At 33.1% G+C, this 16,119-nt stretch overlaps 1 protein-coding gene across 1 annotated transcript; it reads left to right on the plus strand.

Annotated features, from left to right (window-relative positions):
• The first annotated feature begins 3,007 nt into the window (after positions 1-3,007).
• On the plus strand, positions 3,008-4,428 carry LOC139901979 (uncharacterized). The gene is made up of 3 exons (XM_071884637.1): positions 3,008-3,380; positions 3,465-3,475; positions 3,574-4,428. The coding sequence occupies exons 1-3, from the start codon at positions 3,008-3,010 to the stop codon at positions 4,426-4,428; spliced, it is 1,239 nt and encodes a 412-aa protein (XP_071740738.1).
• The last annotated feature ends 11,691 nt before the right edge of the window (positions 4,429-16,119 follow it).

Here is a 16,119-nt window from a genome sequence, read left to right on the forward strand (position 1 = left end):
ACAAGGTAATAATCATATTCAAACTTTGGTTCAATTTCTATAACTATAACAATCTTATTTTAAGTGATGATCTTACTTGAACTTGTTTTCGTGTCATGATTCTGCTTCAAGAACTTCGAGCCATCCAAGGATCCATTGAAGCTAGATCCATTTTTCTCTTTTCCAGTAGGTTTATCCAAGGAACTTAAGGTAGTAATGATGTTCATAACATCATTCGATTCATACATATAAAGCTATCTTATTCGAAGGTTTAAACTTGTAATCACTAGAACATAGTTTAGTAAATTCTAAACTTGTTCGCAAATAAAAGTTAATCCTTCTAACTTGACTTTTAAAATCAACTAAACACATGTTCTATATCTATATGATATGCTAACTTAATGATTTAAAACCTGAAAACACGAAAAACACCGTAAAACCGGATTTACGCCATCGTAGTAACACCGCGGGCTGTTTTGGGTTAGTTAATTAAAAACTATGATAAACTTTGATTTAAAAGTTGTTATTCTGAGAAAATGATTTTTATTATGAACATTAAACTATATCCAAAAATTATGGTTAAACTCAAAGTGGAAGTATGTTTTCTAAAATGGTCATCTAGACGTCGTTCTTTCGACTGAAATGACTACCTTTATAAAAACGACTTGTAACTTATTTTTCCGACTATAAACCTATACTTTTTCTGTTTAGATTCATAAAATAGAGTTCAATATGAAACCATAGCAATTTGATTCACTCAAAACGGATTTAAAATGAAGAAGTTATGGGTAAAACAAGATTGGATAATTTTTCTCATTTTAGCTACGTGAAAATTGGTAACAAATCTATTCCAACCATAACTTAATCAACTTGTATTGTATATTATGTAATCTTGAGATACCATAGACACGTATACAATGTTTCGACCTATCATGTCGACACATCTATATATATTTCGGAACAACCATAGACACTCTATATGTGAATGTTGGAGTTAGCTATACAGGGTTGAGGTTGATTCCAAAATATATATAGTTTGAGTTGTGATCAATACTGAGATACGTATACACTGGGTCGTGGATTAATTCAAGATAATATTTATCGATTTATTTCTGTACATCTAACTGTGGACAACTAGTTGTAGGTTACTAACGAGGACAGCTGACTTAATAAACTTAAAACATCAAAATATATTAAAAGTGTTGTAAATATATTTTGAACATACTTTGATATATATGTATATATTGTTATAGGTTCGTGAATCAACCAGTGGCCAAATCTTACTTCCCGACGAAGTAAAAATCTGTGAAAGTGAGTTATAGTCCCACTTTTAAAATCTAATATTTTTGGGATGAGAATACATGCAGGTTTTATAAATGATTTACAAAATAGACACAAGTACGTGAAACTACATTCTATGGTTGAATTATCGAAATCGAATATGCCCCTTTTTATTAAGTCTGGTAATCTAAGAATTAGGGAACAGACACCCTAATTGACGCGAATCCTAAAGATAGATCTATTGGGCTTAACAAACCCCATCCAAAGTACCGGATGCTTTAGTACTTCGAAATTTATATCATATCCGAAGGGTGTCCCGGAATGATGGGGATATTCTTATATATGCATCTTGTTAATGTCGGTTACCAGGTGTTCACCATATGAATTATTTTTATCTCTATGTATGGGATGTGTATTGAAATATGAAATCTTGTGGTCTATTATTATGATTTGATATATATAGGTTAAACCTATAACTCACCAACATTTTTGTTGATGTTTTAAGCATGTTTATTCTCAGGTGATTATTAAGAGCTTCCGCTGTCGCATACTTAAATAAGGACGAGATTTGGAGTCCATGCTTGTATGATATTGTGTAAAAACTGCATTCAAGAAATTTATTTTGTTGTAACATATTTGTATTGTAAACCATTATGTAATGGTCGTGTGTAAACAGGATATTTTAGATTATCATTATTTGATAATCTACGTAAAGCTTTTTAAACCTTTATTGATGAAATAAAGGTTATGGTTTATTTTAAAATGAATGCAGTCTTTGAAAAACGTCTCATATAGAGGTCAAAACCTCGCAACGAAATCAATTAATATGGAACGTTTTTAATCAATAAGAACGGGACATTTCAGTGATTATATTGAAACAGATGAGTAAAATCGAATTGAAGATGATGATGTAGACATGAGAGACTTCACCTTCAACATTGATAAAGATATTGAGTTTATGGGTAATGGTTCTAAGGTTTTCAACACAGATGTTGTATAAAATGAGGATGATCATGAGCTAGAAGAATTGAATAATGATGGGTTTGAGAGTTATGATTCTGAAAGTGATGAAGAAGCTTTAAGGAAGAAGAGAATTCGTGGGATTAGAGCACATGTGGAATCAAATGCAGAGATTGGAAAGACCTTTTTCTATCTTGGGCAAAAGTTTGAATCAAAAGTTGAGGTTAAGGAAGCAGTTCATTTACATGCTATTGAAACAAGAAGGAAGCTTGTATTTGTTAAGAATGATAAAAAAAGGATTAGGGTTCGATGTGAAGGGCTTGTTACTAAACCAGAAGTTAGTAAACCAGTAGATGCTGATGGTGGTAGTCAAGAGTGCAATAAAGAAATTGTTGGTCATAAGTGTGGTCAGGGGCCCAGCAGAGTAAAAACATGTGGTAAAAAAGGGACTTTAGGTGGGAAAAGTAAAGACAAACGTTTAAAGGGTAAAGACAAACAAGTCAATGAGGATTCCAATAAATGTGATAAGAGGGAATCTTGTCCACCTGCAAAAAGGGAGTGGGTGAAAAGAAAATTGATTATTAAATGTGACTTTGTCTTATTTATATCCAAACAACCAGATTGTCATGAATGAGAGGTGAAAACCTAAAAACCCCATCACACTTGCAAACAATCCAGAAAGCTACCTTTCTGCACTTACAAATTCTTATCAACCAAGGTGTTGCACAAATTAGCCACAAATTCCAAAATACCTATTAAAGCTGTTAAGGCTTTTTTAGAAACAGATATGGAACTTGTAATCTCTGAGTATAAAGCATATCGTGCTTTAAAAACTGCAACTAAGGTAATGCAAGGGGATTATCAATCACAGTATGGGGAACTTAGAGATTATATCTTAGAACTGCAGAGGTCTAATCCTGGTACAACTGTGAAACTTGATGTGGAACCTGGTAACCTTAAATCTAAAACTAAGGTTTTCAAAAAAATCTATGTATGTCTGGGAGCACTCAAGAAAGGATTCAAGGCAATTGGTAGAGATTTGTTGGGATTAGATGGTTGTTTCATGAAGGAACCAGCAAAAGGTTGTATTTTAACTGCTGTTGGTGTTGATTCCAACAATGGCATTTATCCTGTAGCATATGCCATTGTTGAGCTAGAATGTGGAGCTTCTTGGACTTAGTTTTTAAAATGTTTGGGTGAAGATCTTGATTTGTGCAGCAACTCTAACTTTACATTCATATCAGACAGACAAAAGGTATTGTTTGTTTACATTCATACTTAATTATTCATTCATATCTAATTAATTGTTATTAGGTTTTGGTTAATGTTACTTTGATTAATTTATGTTATTAGGGTTTGGTACATGCTGTAGAGAATTTGTTTCCATGTGCTAAGCACAGACATTGTTTAAGGCATATTCATGGCAATATGAAAGGTTCATTTAGAGGAGTGGCATATAAAAATCACTTGTGGAGGTGTGCCACTGTGACAACTGTACCTGAGTTTGAACATGCAATGAACCAGTTAAAAGAATTTGATAATGTTGCTTATGTTTGGTTAAGTGATATCCCTCCTCATCAATGGGCAAGGAGTCACGTTACTGGGAAGGTTGTTTCTGATGTTTTATTTAGCAATATGTGTGAGGTTTTTAATAGATGGCTTATTGATGCAAGAGACAAACCCATTGTCACAGCTTTAGAGTACATTAGGGAGTATTGTATGAAAAGGATTGTGAATGTTATCAAGAAAAGGTCTAAGTGTGATGGCCCTTTAAGTATTGGAGCTGCTAAAGTTTTTGAAAAAATCAAATCTGAAGCTAACAAGTGCAATGTTTTATGGGGAGGAAACCAAAAATACCAAGTTAGTGGACCAGCTATCAATGGACAACCACAAGAGCAGTTTGTTGTTGATATGGAGACCAGAACTTGTGCCTGTAGAAAGTGGAAGTTAACTGGCATACCATGCAAACATGCAGTTGCAGTCAACTGGAATATGGTTGAAAATGGTTTTGAAGTTGGTGATCCAGAAACTTGGGTTCATTCTGTGTATCAGTTAACTACTTGGAACAATACCTATCAGTTTACAATTGAGCCTTTGAATGGCAGTCATTTATGGCCAAAAGCTGGTGATTTGTACACACTTGTGGCTCCAAAAAAGATTTCCACTCCTGGAAGACCTAAGAAAAAAAAGAAGGATGTCTGCAAATGAAGTTGATGAGATTGGTGAAGGAGGAAAACTGTCAACACAAGGTAATGGTTAATTAACTTTTACAATTTTCTCCTATTTACTTAGTTTAAATTTCTTAGCATGGTTGTTTCTATGTAACTATCAGGTAAGTTGAAGAAGTGTGGATCATGTGGAGAGTATAGACATAATAAGAGAGGTTGTCCTAAAGGAAAAGGGGAGGCATCTACTAGTGGTGGTGGAAGTGTGAATAAGAAGGGAAAGGTTGCAGCAGTTGGGAAGAAGAAGAAATAGCTAATTCTGTTGGATCTTTAGTCTTAAGATTTGTTATGGTTGTGAACTTGAACAATTCTACCTGTCTTTTGGTACTTGTGTAATGGTGTGATGAGTAAACTAATTGTCTTTTGTCTTTTGGTACTTGGATCTTTTGTCTTATGTTTAGTGTTTATGTAATGGTAGTAAACTAATTGTCTTATGTTGACTATGTAATGGTAGTTTTAATTTGACATTTCAAGTTGTTTCCATTGTTATTTGATGTTACATGTTCAAAGCAGGTTAAAGACAATTGCAATTGCATTTTTGGATGACAAAAACTGAATAGGGAAGCAAATTGCAATTGCATTTTGGTACCTGTGTTGCATTACATCAACAATTGTATACGTTTACATTCTACAAACAGATCTTGATCAAATAACCTTTCATTTCATTCATATAGCCAATCACTGATTACATTTACATATAGCCAAAACAAAACTAAACCTTCCAAAACATACCAAACACATCCTAAAACAAAAGCTTTCAAAACATACCAAAGACATACTAAAACAAAAGCTTCCAAAACACTACATTGTAGATCAATTACTAAAGTAATACATGGCAAGCACACACCAACTAAAAATGCACATTAACTTTCAAGTCCTAGCATTTCTTTCTTCATTTCGAAGCCGTTCATACACTGCAGCTATCACTGGATTCGGAGGATCGTACCATGCAAAGAATGTGCAACTACCCCTCTGCAACATATATAATCCATCAAAATTAATTATACAAATTAGGGACGAATTTAGGGTTTTTGTTAATTACCTGCGATGAACAACAATAGAAACGACGACCAGGGTTAGCATCTGTTTCGAAAATACGAACAACAGCGGGACGACCACACCAGCATTCCATTTCGATCGAACAATTTGGGGATGTTTTTTTTTAGGGTTTTTAATTGCAATTGATTTGGGGATGTTGAGCTTCGATGGAGGGAACCCATTTAATTTATAAGCAAACGTACCATTTGTTTAAACTGTAAAATGACCAAAATAGCCATCACGTTTCATGCACGTGATGGCACTTAACGTCCAAGTTTGACGTCTGACTGGCGGAGGGACGCGTAAACACAAAGAGTGATAATAGAGGGATGCTGAAAGCCAAAAAAAACTTGAGGGACGCTGTTAGCTTTTTGGGGTAAAACTGAGGGACCAACGGCACAATTATTTCCTTATAATAATTAAATTCAAATTTAGTTGATTGAAGAATTTCAATTAAACTCTAATTCCATCTTTTAATTTCTATGAATGCACGCAGAATTATCTCTAAAAAAATCAAAACTATATCTCTATAGTAGGGGGTTCCTCGGTTAAAAAAAAAATACATACAAATCGTGTATATGCTCACAAATCCCCAAATACAACTATAAATAAAAAAATGAACAATTACCCAAATACAACTATAAATAAAAAATGAACAATTACAAAAAAGTAAAAATAAAACCAATTTGGGGGGGGGGGGGGGGGGGGGGGCAATGTGCCCGTTCGTAGTAGGGTTCCTCGGTTATTAAAAAAAAATACATACGCTTGGATTCATTTTAGAAAAAGAATTTTGGTATTTGATTTCAAAGGAATATAGGTAGAGACGTTCGTTTGAAATGGTGTGAGGTAACTACCGATTTAGGGTTTATTGAATTTGAATTTTGTACACGTGGAACTCCATGTCAACAATAAACAGCGGCGGAACTTGAACTCGGATACAGGTGGGGCGGGTGTAAAAAATTTTTAAATCTTTCATATTCAGTAGGGACGAACACTAAAAAAAATCTTATTTTTTAGTAAATTTTTTTTTTTTTAGTGTAAAAATTTTTGTTCCGTAAAATTCAGGGTGGACGGATACCCACCTTGAGTTACCCTATGTTCCGCCTGTGATTATGTACCAATTAAAAGTGAACATTTATGATGTCATGTCAGCGTTTAATGAGGAGTCGCCGCATAGTATTTTAATCCTTGATTTATTAAAATGTATACATATGAAATATTATTAAAGAAATACATCCAAGCTGCGGACAAGTAGCCAACTATAACTTCTGTAAAAACTACCTAAATCCACTGGCTGTGATTATACAGATACACACAAATATATACACATATTTGCTTGGAGCCTTTAACATTTTCTAGACGTCATGTACTCGAAACTTCTATACTTTCTTTCTTTTCTTAATATTGTTATTCACTTTTATTCCATATTTTTTAGTTCTCTAGACTTTATTCATTTACATTATTCGTTATTGAGCACTTCAATTTCTTTTAACATTTCGTTATAAAGACACCAATTTCAACAAATTTATTAACTTCTATTCTTTCATGATTGATAGCTAGAATATAGTGTGACACACTTTGGTGCTAGTGTTCGAAAATTTGTAAACGATTATACTAAAAAGTTAATCGTAACCTAACTCAATAACATGAAAAATATGATCAAATGACACTACAAAAGTACAAATCAATCTTTCATATTCTTTAGGACCTAGTTTCTATATGATTTTTTTTTTTAGCACTTTTATGAAACAAAATAGTGATTATATATTATATATTTTGATATATAACTATTTGTACTGAAGTGGAGAAGTGTGCATTTTTTCTTAATTAAGTTTAACACATGGTTACATATCTATAGTTAATATTAAAATGCTATAATGATGATATCATTATTAGTTTAATTTTTTTGTTAAGAAAAAATCAAAAAAAAAAAAAAAAATCTAAGTATGGTAGGTGATGTCATTAATCTAAATAATTTTGAATTAAAATTAAATCTTATTAATTAATTAATTATTATTATTAAATCTTATTAATTAATTATTATTATTAAATCTTATTAATAATTATCTTAATTATTAAAATTAAATAATTTAGAATTATTTTAATTAATTATTTTGAATTGAGTACGAAAAAGGTATAAAAGCTAGGCAGAAGGAAACCAATTCTAAATTTATATTTTAATTTATACTTCTAAAATAAAATGACAACCAATATTATCTCTTATGATTGGATATGGATTGTTTAATATGCATTTTAGGTGTTTGATGAAATGTTCAGCTGACGAGTTTCTTAGTCGGACTTTGTAGTTCCACAGGTCATTAAACTAAATAACTTTAGCATTTACGTTCACTTAAAACCTAAGACATATTATTAAACTGTTTCGTTTAAACAAACTCGTGATTTCACGGGTCATTTCACTAGTTAGTATATATTTTGTGTCATCAACAATTTGAATGCCTAACTTCGCCTCTGAGTAGTAGAAACAATACGGTAGTAACTATATGAGAGTTTTCTACTTGCAGATCGATTAAATGCATAAACTACAAAAAAAAAAAAAAAAAATGCATAGTTTGTATTTGGACTTAAATAAGTTATACGAGTAGTTGATCAACTCCTTAGGGTAAATGGGGAGCCAAATTCATTTCAGTTTTATTTCATTGTGGCAATTTGTGTAAGCATTATAATTTCATCTAATATAGTTCGATTTGGATTATACTTGGAACATAAATAATTCGATTTGGATTATACTTAGATCATAACTTTTTTTTTTTTTTTTTAACGGCCAAAGAATAAATATATAAAATAAACGCTCCATAGCAAGGCGCTAAGAGAGAAATTACAAAGGCATAGCGAGCCATGAGTTCCAATTAGAAACTAAATGACCCATATTTTTAACCCAACGAAAAGTAAGAATTCTAATGATATCAAAAAGGCAATTTCTACTACAAAAAGAATCATTAAAAATAATGCCGTTTCGATACCACCACAAAGCCCACAAAAGAGTAACCACAGAAGCGATTGAACGATTCTTGTGGATGGCCGATAACTGACTGCCCTCAATCCATACTTAGATCATAACTAACGCAATGTTAAAACTCAAATCTGATAATGAGGTGTCTTTCCTAACGTTTGGTAACGCCGCTAACGAAGCATCATGTTGGTCTCACATAATCACATTGTTGAAGAGTTCAAAGTAAAAGTTTTTCATCGAACATTTGAAGCAAAGTTATGTCACTCCATCAATTTAACATATTTTTATATTTTTGAAAAAGCTTAGATATATTTGAGATATATTAAACGAAGCAAAAAACTCTCTAGCAATGAGCTACAAGAGTATTACAAAAGGCAATTAAGCCAAGTATTCCAATTTGAAACATAATTTCACCCAGGGCGAAAGAGTGTGGGGGCAAGGGGCGGCCGCCCCAGTGGAATTTTTTTTCAGTGTAAAAATTTTGAGTTTTTCGACTTTGTCCCCGGTGAATTTTTTTTTCCCCCCCAAACCTACATATTTTGCCCCAAAACCTTCAAATTTTGCCCCAAATACTTCAACTTTTGCCCCAAAATCTTCAAATTTTGCCCCAAAATCTCCAACTTATGCCCCAAAATCTTCAAATTTTGTCCAAAAAAATTGCTACGGTTTAAAAAAAAAAAAAATTTACCCCCGGTGAAAAAAATCCTAGTTTCGCCTCTGATTACACATATATCACCACCGACTCACCGAGGCATTGCATGAGTGGTATAAGTTATGGGTTGGATTTGAGTCATAGTTGACGCATGTTCGATCCAGGGAGAGGTTTTCTCAAGGATTGTGTTGTGGTGAATAAATTTGTATGCCCTAAGCCACTCGGTTTAATCCAAAGCACACCGGGTACCCAATGCGGTGATGGTGTGTGAAGAGTTTTCTCCTAACGCGTGTGTAAATAAGAGTATTCGGTGTCAAAATTGTCGTTAAAAAAAAAAAACATCTACATCTTAGTCAAAGAAAAGAATAAAATCTAATAGAATCAATTTAACATGTGAGAAATCAAGTTGCGGATGTTAAATCGGGCCTAGGAGGATTAAGTTTATGCTCGTATGTTGATTGCACAGGTTGTACTGATCATATATGCCCATGCTAACTTGTATACAAATGAGTTTATGTGGTACATGCCATATTAGCCTTGTTGTTAATTGGGTCTTCCACGACGTCAATCTTTTGAAATGTTTCAAATCTTTGTTTTGATGATTTGAGTTCTAAAATATTTCTCTGTTTTTTCCCAAAGAAGAGAAAAATCTTAATTTTTCTTGATCATGCATAGATTTTTTACGAGGAATTTTATCCATGATTTGCGAATAATGTGGAGTTAGAGGATCTTAGTATTTAGCCCTGCGATCCGATTACTACTGTGTATATTTGAAGACCCCGACAACTTCATATTTGTTCGACTTCAGCCATTTTTATTTGACTACAACCATTTTTGTTCTAGTTCAGTCATATTTGTCATACTTCAGTCATTTTTGTTCGACTTCAGCTATTTCCGTTCGACGTCAATCTTTTTTGTTCGACTTCAGGAATTGTAGAACACGTTTTTTAGACTTTAACCATTTTTTGTGCCCTTGCATGTTTTTTGTTCGACTTCAGGGTTCTCATGGTTCTTTCTGTTGGAGTGCGAAGCAAGTTAAACAAGGATTCGAAAAAAGGAAGAATTCGGTTCACCGGTAGACGCGCGACGCGGCCTCTCCTATGCGCGACGCGGCCTAGAGTGTGGACAAGGGTCGAGCTGAAGAAAACTTCTGTTTCGGATTTTGCCTTAAAGTCACGGCGCGGCCCTCTATGGGCGCGGCGCGGCTTCGTCTGCGAGGAAGTTTCCAAAATCGAGTTTTCTTGTTCCCAAAGCTATTTCCTTATTGAGTTTTTGCCTATTTAAGCATCTTATTGTAACCCATACATGTATCCACGAAATTTATCAATAAAAGAACTCTCTTTGGTGGTCGGAGATTAAAGTAATCATTCGTGATTACATATAACCTCGTTAAATTCTATTGTCTTTATCGTTTTTTGCTAGTTTCTTAATAAACATCAATTATTTTCGTTTATTGTAAGTGGGTTTGATAACTTAGGGTTATCTAGTTGTAGTGACCCGAACTTTTCCATGTTTATATATATTAAATGAAATTGATATTTACATGATTAAGTGTTTCCAACATGTTAAGCAATCAAACTTGTTAAGACTTGATTAATTGAAATAGGTTTCATATAGACAATTGACCACCCAAGTTGACCGGCGATTCACGAACGTTAAAACTTGTAAAAACTATATGATGACATATATATGGATATATATATATAGTTAACATGATATTATGATAAGTATGTATCTCATTAAGCATATTAACAATGAACTACATATGTAAAAACAAGACTACTAACTTAAGGATTTCGAAACGAGACATACATGTAACGATTATAGTTGTAACAACATTTAAATGTATATATATCATATTAAGATATATTAATACATCATAATATCATGATAATGTAATGATTTAATATCTCATTAGATATAATAATCAATGGGTTAACAACATTTAACAAGATCGTTAACTTAAAGGTTTCAAAACAACATTTACATGTAACGACTAACGATGACTTAACGACTCAGTTAAAATGTATATACATGTAGTGTTTTAATATGTATTCAAATACTTCAAGACACTTATCAAAGTACTTCTACTTAACAAAAATGCTTACAATTACATCCTCATTCATTTTCATCAACAATTCTACTCGTATGCACTCGTATTTGTACTCGTACAATACACAGCTTCTAATTGTATTTACTATTAGTATATACACTCCAATGATCAGCTCTTAGCAGCCCATGTGAGTCATCTAACCATGTGGGAACCATCATTTAACATCTAGCATGAAATATCTCACAAAATAACAAACTAATGGAGCATATATGATGGATCAAAGTTCACGTGAATGAGGATGTACACAAACACTTTCATTTTGCAACTTACATGCATCAAACTACTCTCTCTCAAGTGTTCTTCCATTGTTCTAAGTGTTCTTCATCATCTTCATCAAAATCTATCTCAATCTAGTTCATAAATCCATACATAAACCAAGTTATAAAACAACTACTCAAGAATACACCAACAACACTTCCAAGTTTGCTAGCTTACTTCCAATCTTGCAAATCCACTTTGAGTGATCATCCAACCTCAAGAAATCTTTCTTATTTACAGTAAGATATCTTTCTAATATAAGGTAATACTCATATTCAAACTTTGATTCAATTTCTATAACTTTAACAATCTTATTTCGAGTGGAAATCTTACTTGAACTTGTTTTCGTGTCATGATTTTGCTTCAAGAACTTTCAAGCTGTGATGCCCCATACAAAACCATCGTGTACGAATCATCAACAACAGGATCATTACAAGGTTAAGTACTATATGCTGTAATTAAAGCAGTTGCATTCACGATAAAAAGGTGATGTCATAACCGACATCAAATGTTTTACATTTCAAAAGCGTGCTTCACTAAGTAGAAGCAAATAATAAGTGTATGTGACCACAATGATCGTTACAAGTCATAGTTCAAAAGTACTAAAGTTTGAATGCAAGGTAAAGTAGTTCATGCGATGACAACTCTAAGCAGCGGGTGTCTACAGCACGACTAGTACACAGCGGAAGCTAACCTCAAGCACCTGAGAAAAACATGCTTAAAAACGTCAACACAAAGGTTGGTGAGCTATAGTTTAAGTATAACAGTATGTAAGGTAGGCCACGAGATTTCAGTGCTACAAAGAGCGTTTCAAAATAGTAAGATAAAGTGTATGTTAACCGTGGGCACTTGGTAACTAACTTAACGTTTATACCCCCTGAAAGTACACTTGGCAAGTGCGTATGTCTACGAAGTATTAAACACTCGTTAAATGCTAGCGCTACTAGCCTGAGTGGGGATGTCAAACCCTATGGATCCATATCTAAGATTCGCGTTCACGGTTCAAAAACCAATGATTAAACGTTACCGAGCTAAAGGGAATGTTTATGCCGTTGTATAACCCACACATATATAAGTTTAAGTACTCGTGCCTAGTATGTAAAACATAAAATCCGCATGTATTCTCAGTTCCCAAAATAAGTTAAAGTAAAAAGGGAATGCTATAACTCACAATGATAATGTAGTCGTAAAGTCGGTTCGGAAAAGGTGTGCAAGTAATCGGTCCGAAGGTCCTCAACCTAAGGCAAATAGTACTAAGTCAGTAAATCATCTTAATAGGTTTAAAAGTATGTAATTAAGGTCTTAAGGGTCATCATCATTCATCATTTAACAAAAGGTGTAAAGTAGGTTTCGTTCATGAAAGTAGTTTAAAACAAAAGCTGATTTTGATCAGTCACCACGGCCTCTACCCTTACTGAATTAAGGTGATACCAGTGGCCATGGCTCCGTATATGAGTCCCTTAAGTGTGGTAAAATTTACAGAAGCAAACTCGTCTTGGTTTGACCGTGGCGACGATCTAAGTGCGAGTAGGTCAGAAATTTCTGCACAACGTTAAAGGACATAGTGACGATCGGAGGGCCATAAATCCTAAACCGTAACTCGGATTAAGACGAGTCCTATATGAAAATTTATCTACTCAAAAAGATCTATTTTAAAATCATGGTTAGAACATCCCAGGTCTACTGGTCTGTTACAGAAACAGCAGGTCAGTAGGTTTTGGACAGAAACAGTAAGTTTAAGTGAGTTCCGGTGGTCTTGGTGCTTGATGTTCATCATGGTTCTCGTCCTTGATGCATATAGCTTCAATTGTACAACTCAATGATGTATCTACATCATCTTAGCCAAGTCTTGACCATCATAACCCTAGTGCAAGTCTAAGACATGAAGCACAACTCACTTAAGAGTTGCATGTAGTTTGATGAACCAAAGTTACATCAAAGTCTTAGGTTTGACACTTACATGAACTATAATAGAATTATTGAACTCTAAACTTGAAAATAAACTAACTAATCAAGATCTTAAGATGTAGAACAAAGTTCTTAGTTAGATCTTGAAGATCCAAGACTCAAAAGTCTAGATCTAAAGTTATTAAGTTAAATCTTAAGGATTATTACTTGTATCTTTACTTTAGTGAAACCATAAGTTACAAAACTTAGATTATCAACTAGTAAAAGTGTATAAATGAAATAATAAACTAATTTAAACAAGTTAATGAGTTCATGGGTTGCATACTTTAAAGATTCAAGCCTAAGCTTGATCTTTAAGGAAAGTAAACTTTAAAGTTTACCTCATGAATCACAAGTATGCTTTCAACACATGAACCTTAAATCTTTGAAACAATAAAAGAAGAATCATAAACTAGTAAGTTTCTGTTCTTGTGTTCTTGATAAATACAAGATATTATGAAGAATCAAACTAGTAAGTTTGATCTTGTAACTAGTAAAGAACAACTAACAATTATATGTAACAAACTAACAATAACAAGTAATCAAACTACAAGTAACAAAAGATGATGATGATTATGTGATGTAAGGTGGCGGTTTTGTGGCAAGGAAAGAAGAGAAATATTGCTTAAGTTACTTACTAGTTTTAGAGAGAAAGGAGAGAAAATTGCAAGTAAGGTGAAGTGTGAGAAAATGAGAGAGTTATGTGAGTGAGTAAGTAAGCAAAATTGAAAAACAAAACACCCCTTATTGGAGTCAAAACCGACAGTTTGCAAGCTCAAAGGGAGGAGAGGAATGTTTGTTGGTTACTTGCTTGAAAGCCTTACAAAAGTTGGATATTAGATAGGTTTACATGGGGATTGAGTGATAACAAGATTCCAAGTATTCTAACTAACTTAGTTTAAATTCAAAGTAATACTTACATACATAAATGGGCTAACTAACTCCTTTAAGATGTAGGGTGGGCTCTTTAAGTCCATTAACATTAAATAAAGCCCAAGTTTCAAGTAGTAACAAGTTAAACCAATTAAAAGTCCATTAACACTACTAAAGGCCCAAGTAATTAACTAATAACCATAGTTAATTAAAATGATTAATAAAATTAATCATGAATGTAAATAATACTTGAAAATATTATTCGTGTAAGTTTCGGGTGTCACAAAGACGTTTCGGGCAATTAAAGTCAAGTTCGGGCAATCATGGCAACATGTAAATGTAATAACATACATTCGTTTAATCACACGTATTAATAATAATAATTATTAATAAATAAACGTTGGAAATTTCAGGGTCGTTACACAAGCCATTCAAGGATCCTTTGAATCTAGATCTATTTTTCTCATTTTCAGTAGGTTTATCCACAAAACCTGATGTAGTAATGATGTTCATAACATCATTCGATTCATATATATAAAACTACCTTATTCGAAGGTTTAAACTTGTAATCAATAGAACATAGTTTAGTTAATTCTAAACTTGTTCGCAAAAAAAAGTTAATCCTTCTAACTTGACTTTTAAAATCAACTAAACACATGTTCTATATCTATATGATATGCTAACTTAATGATTTAAAACCTGAAAACACGAAAAACACCGTAAAACCGGATATACGCCGTCGTAGTAACACCGCGGGCTGTTTTGGGTTAGTTAATTAAAAACTATGATAAACTTTAATTTAAAAGTTGTTCTTCTGGGAAAATGATTTTTCTTATAAACATGAAACTATATCCAAAAATCATGGTTAAACTCAAAGTGGAAGTATGTTTTCCAAAATGGTCATCTAGATGTCGTTCTTTCGACTTAAAAGACTACCTTTACAAAAACGACTTGTAACCTGTATTTTCGACTATTGATGTCATGCGAGGTGTATATAAAATAGTTTATATTTTACTAGGAAAAACTATTAAATACGATACAATTTTACACAAGATATTTATTTATTTATAGAATGGATATACTTAAACCTTGCTACAACACTTATAGGCAGTGTACCTAATCGTACAGTAGTGTAGTTTTTAGTAAGTCCGGTGTAACATCCCGCCTTTTTCCATTTACTTTTCCGTTATACTAATATAAAGTCCGTTATATGTTTATAACATCTCCCGTTGATACGCGTTTTAAATTATCTCGTTTAGGTAATTCCCGCACCCGAACGAAAGTTGAGGGACTAAACTTGACAAGGGATCAAACCCTTGACTAGGTCAAAGGGTCAAACCCCTTTCACCCATTCATTTCCACCTCCATCTCTCTCTCTTTCTCTCTAGCAAGAACACACACTCAAAACCAAATTCATTCATTCATCATCTAAATCCGGATTAAGGAGCTAGCAACCAAATAAATTACATATTCGTGATCCTCTCTTCATCCTCTTCATTTTGGTACCAACTTCATCTCATTTGGGTAACTTTCTAAAATCACTAGATTTTGTGTTCTTGATGTTTTTAACTTATAAAAGTGTTAATTAGTGTCTATGGCTCAAGTCTAACACGAATATATGATTTATATGCTCGATCTCGTTGTTTTAGTGTAACTAGCATGAACTTGAAATTTGGTGTGTTGTTCTTGAATTTTGGATGATCATATGTTGTTAGATGTTAAAAGTTGATGTTTTAATTGTGTTACTAGCATCACTAGCTTCAAATTGATGTGTAGGTTGCCTTAGAAAACTTCATGAACTTGATTAGTGATTTTGGTGAAA

This window comes from Rutidosis leptorrhynchoides, chromosome 3, assembly GCF_046630445.1.
Source record: "Rutidosis leptorrhynchoides isolate AG116_Rl617_1_P2 chromosome 3, CSIRO_AGI_Rlap_v1, whole genome shotgun sequence".
In the NCBI taxonomy this organism is placed as follows: Eukaryota; Viridiplantae; Streptophyta; class Magnoliopsida; order Asterales; family Asteraceae; genus Rutidosis; species Rutidosis leptorrhynchoides.

Excerpts from the sequence above, each read along its gene's own strand:
- LOC139901979 (XM_071884637.1), top strand. The coding sequence starts at position 3,008 with ATGGAACTTGTAATCTCTGAGTATAAAGCATATCGTGCTTTAAAAACT.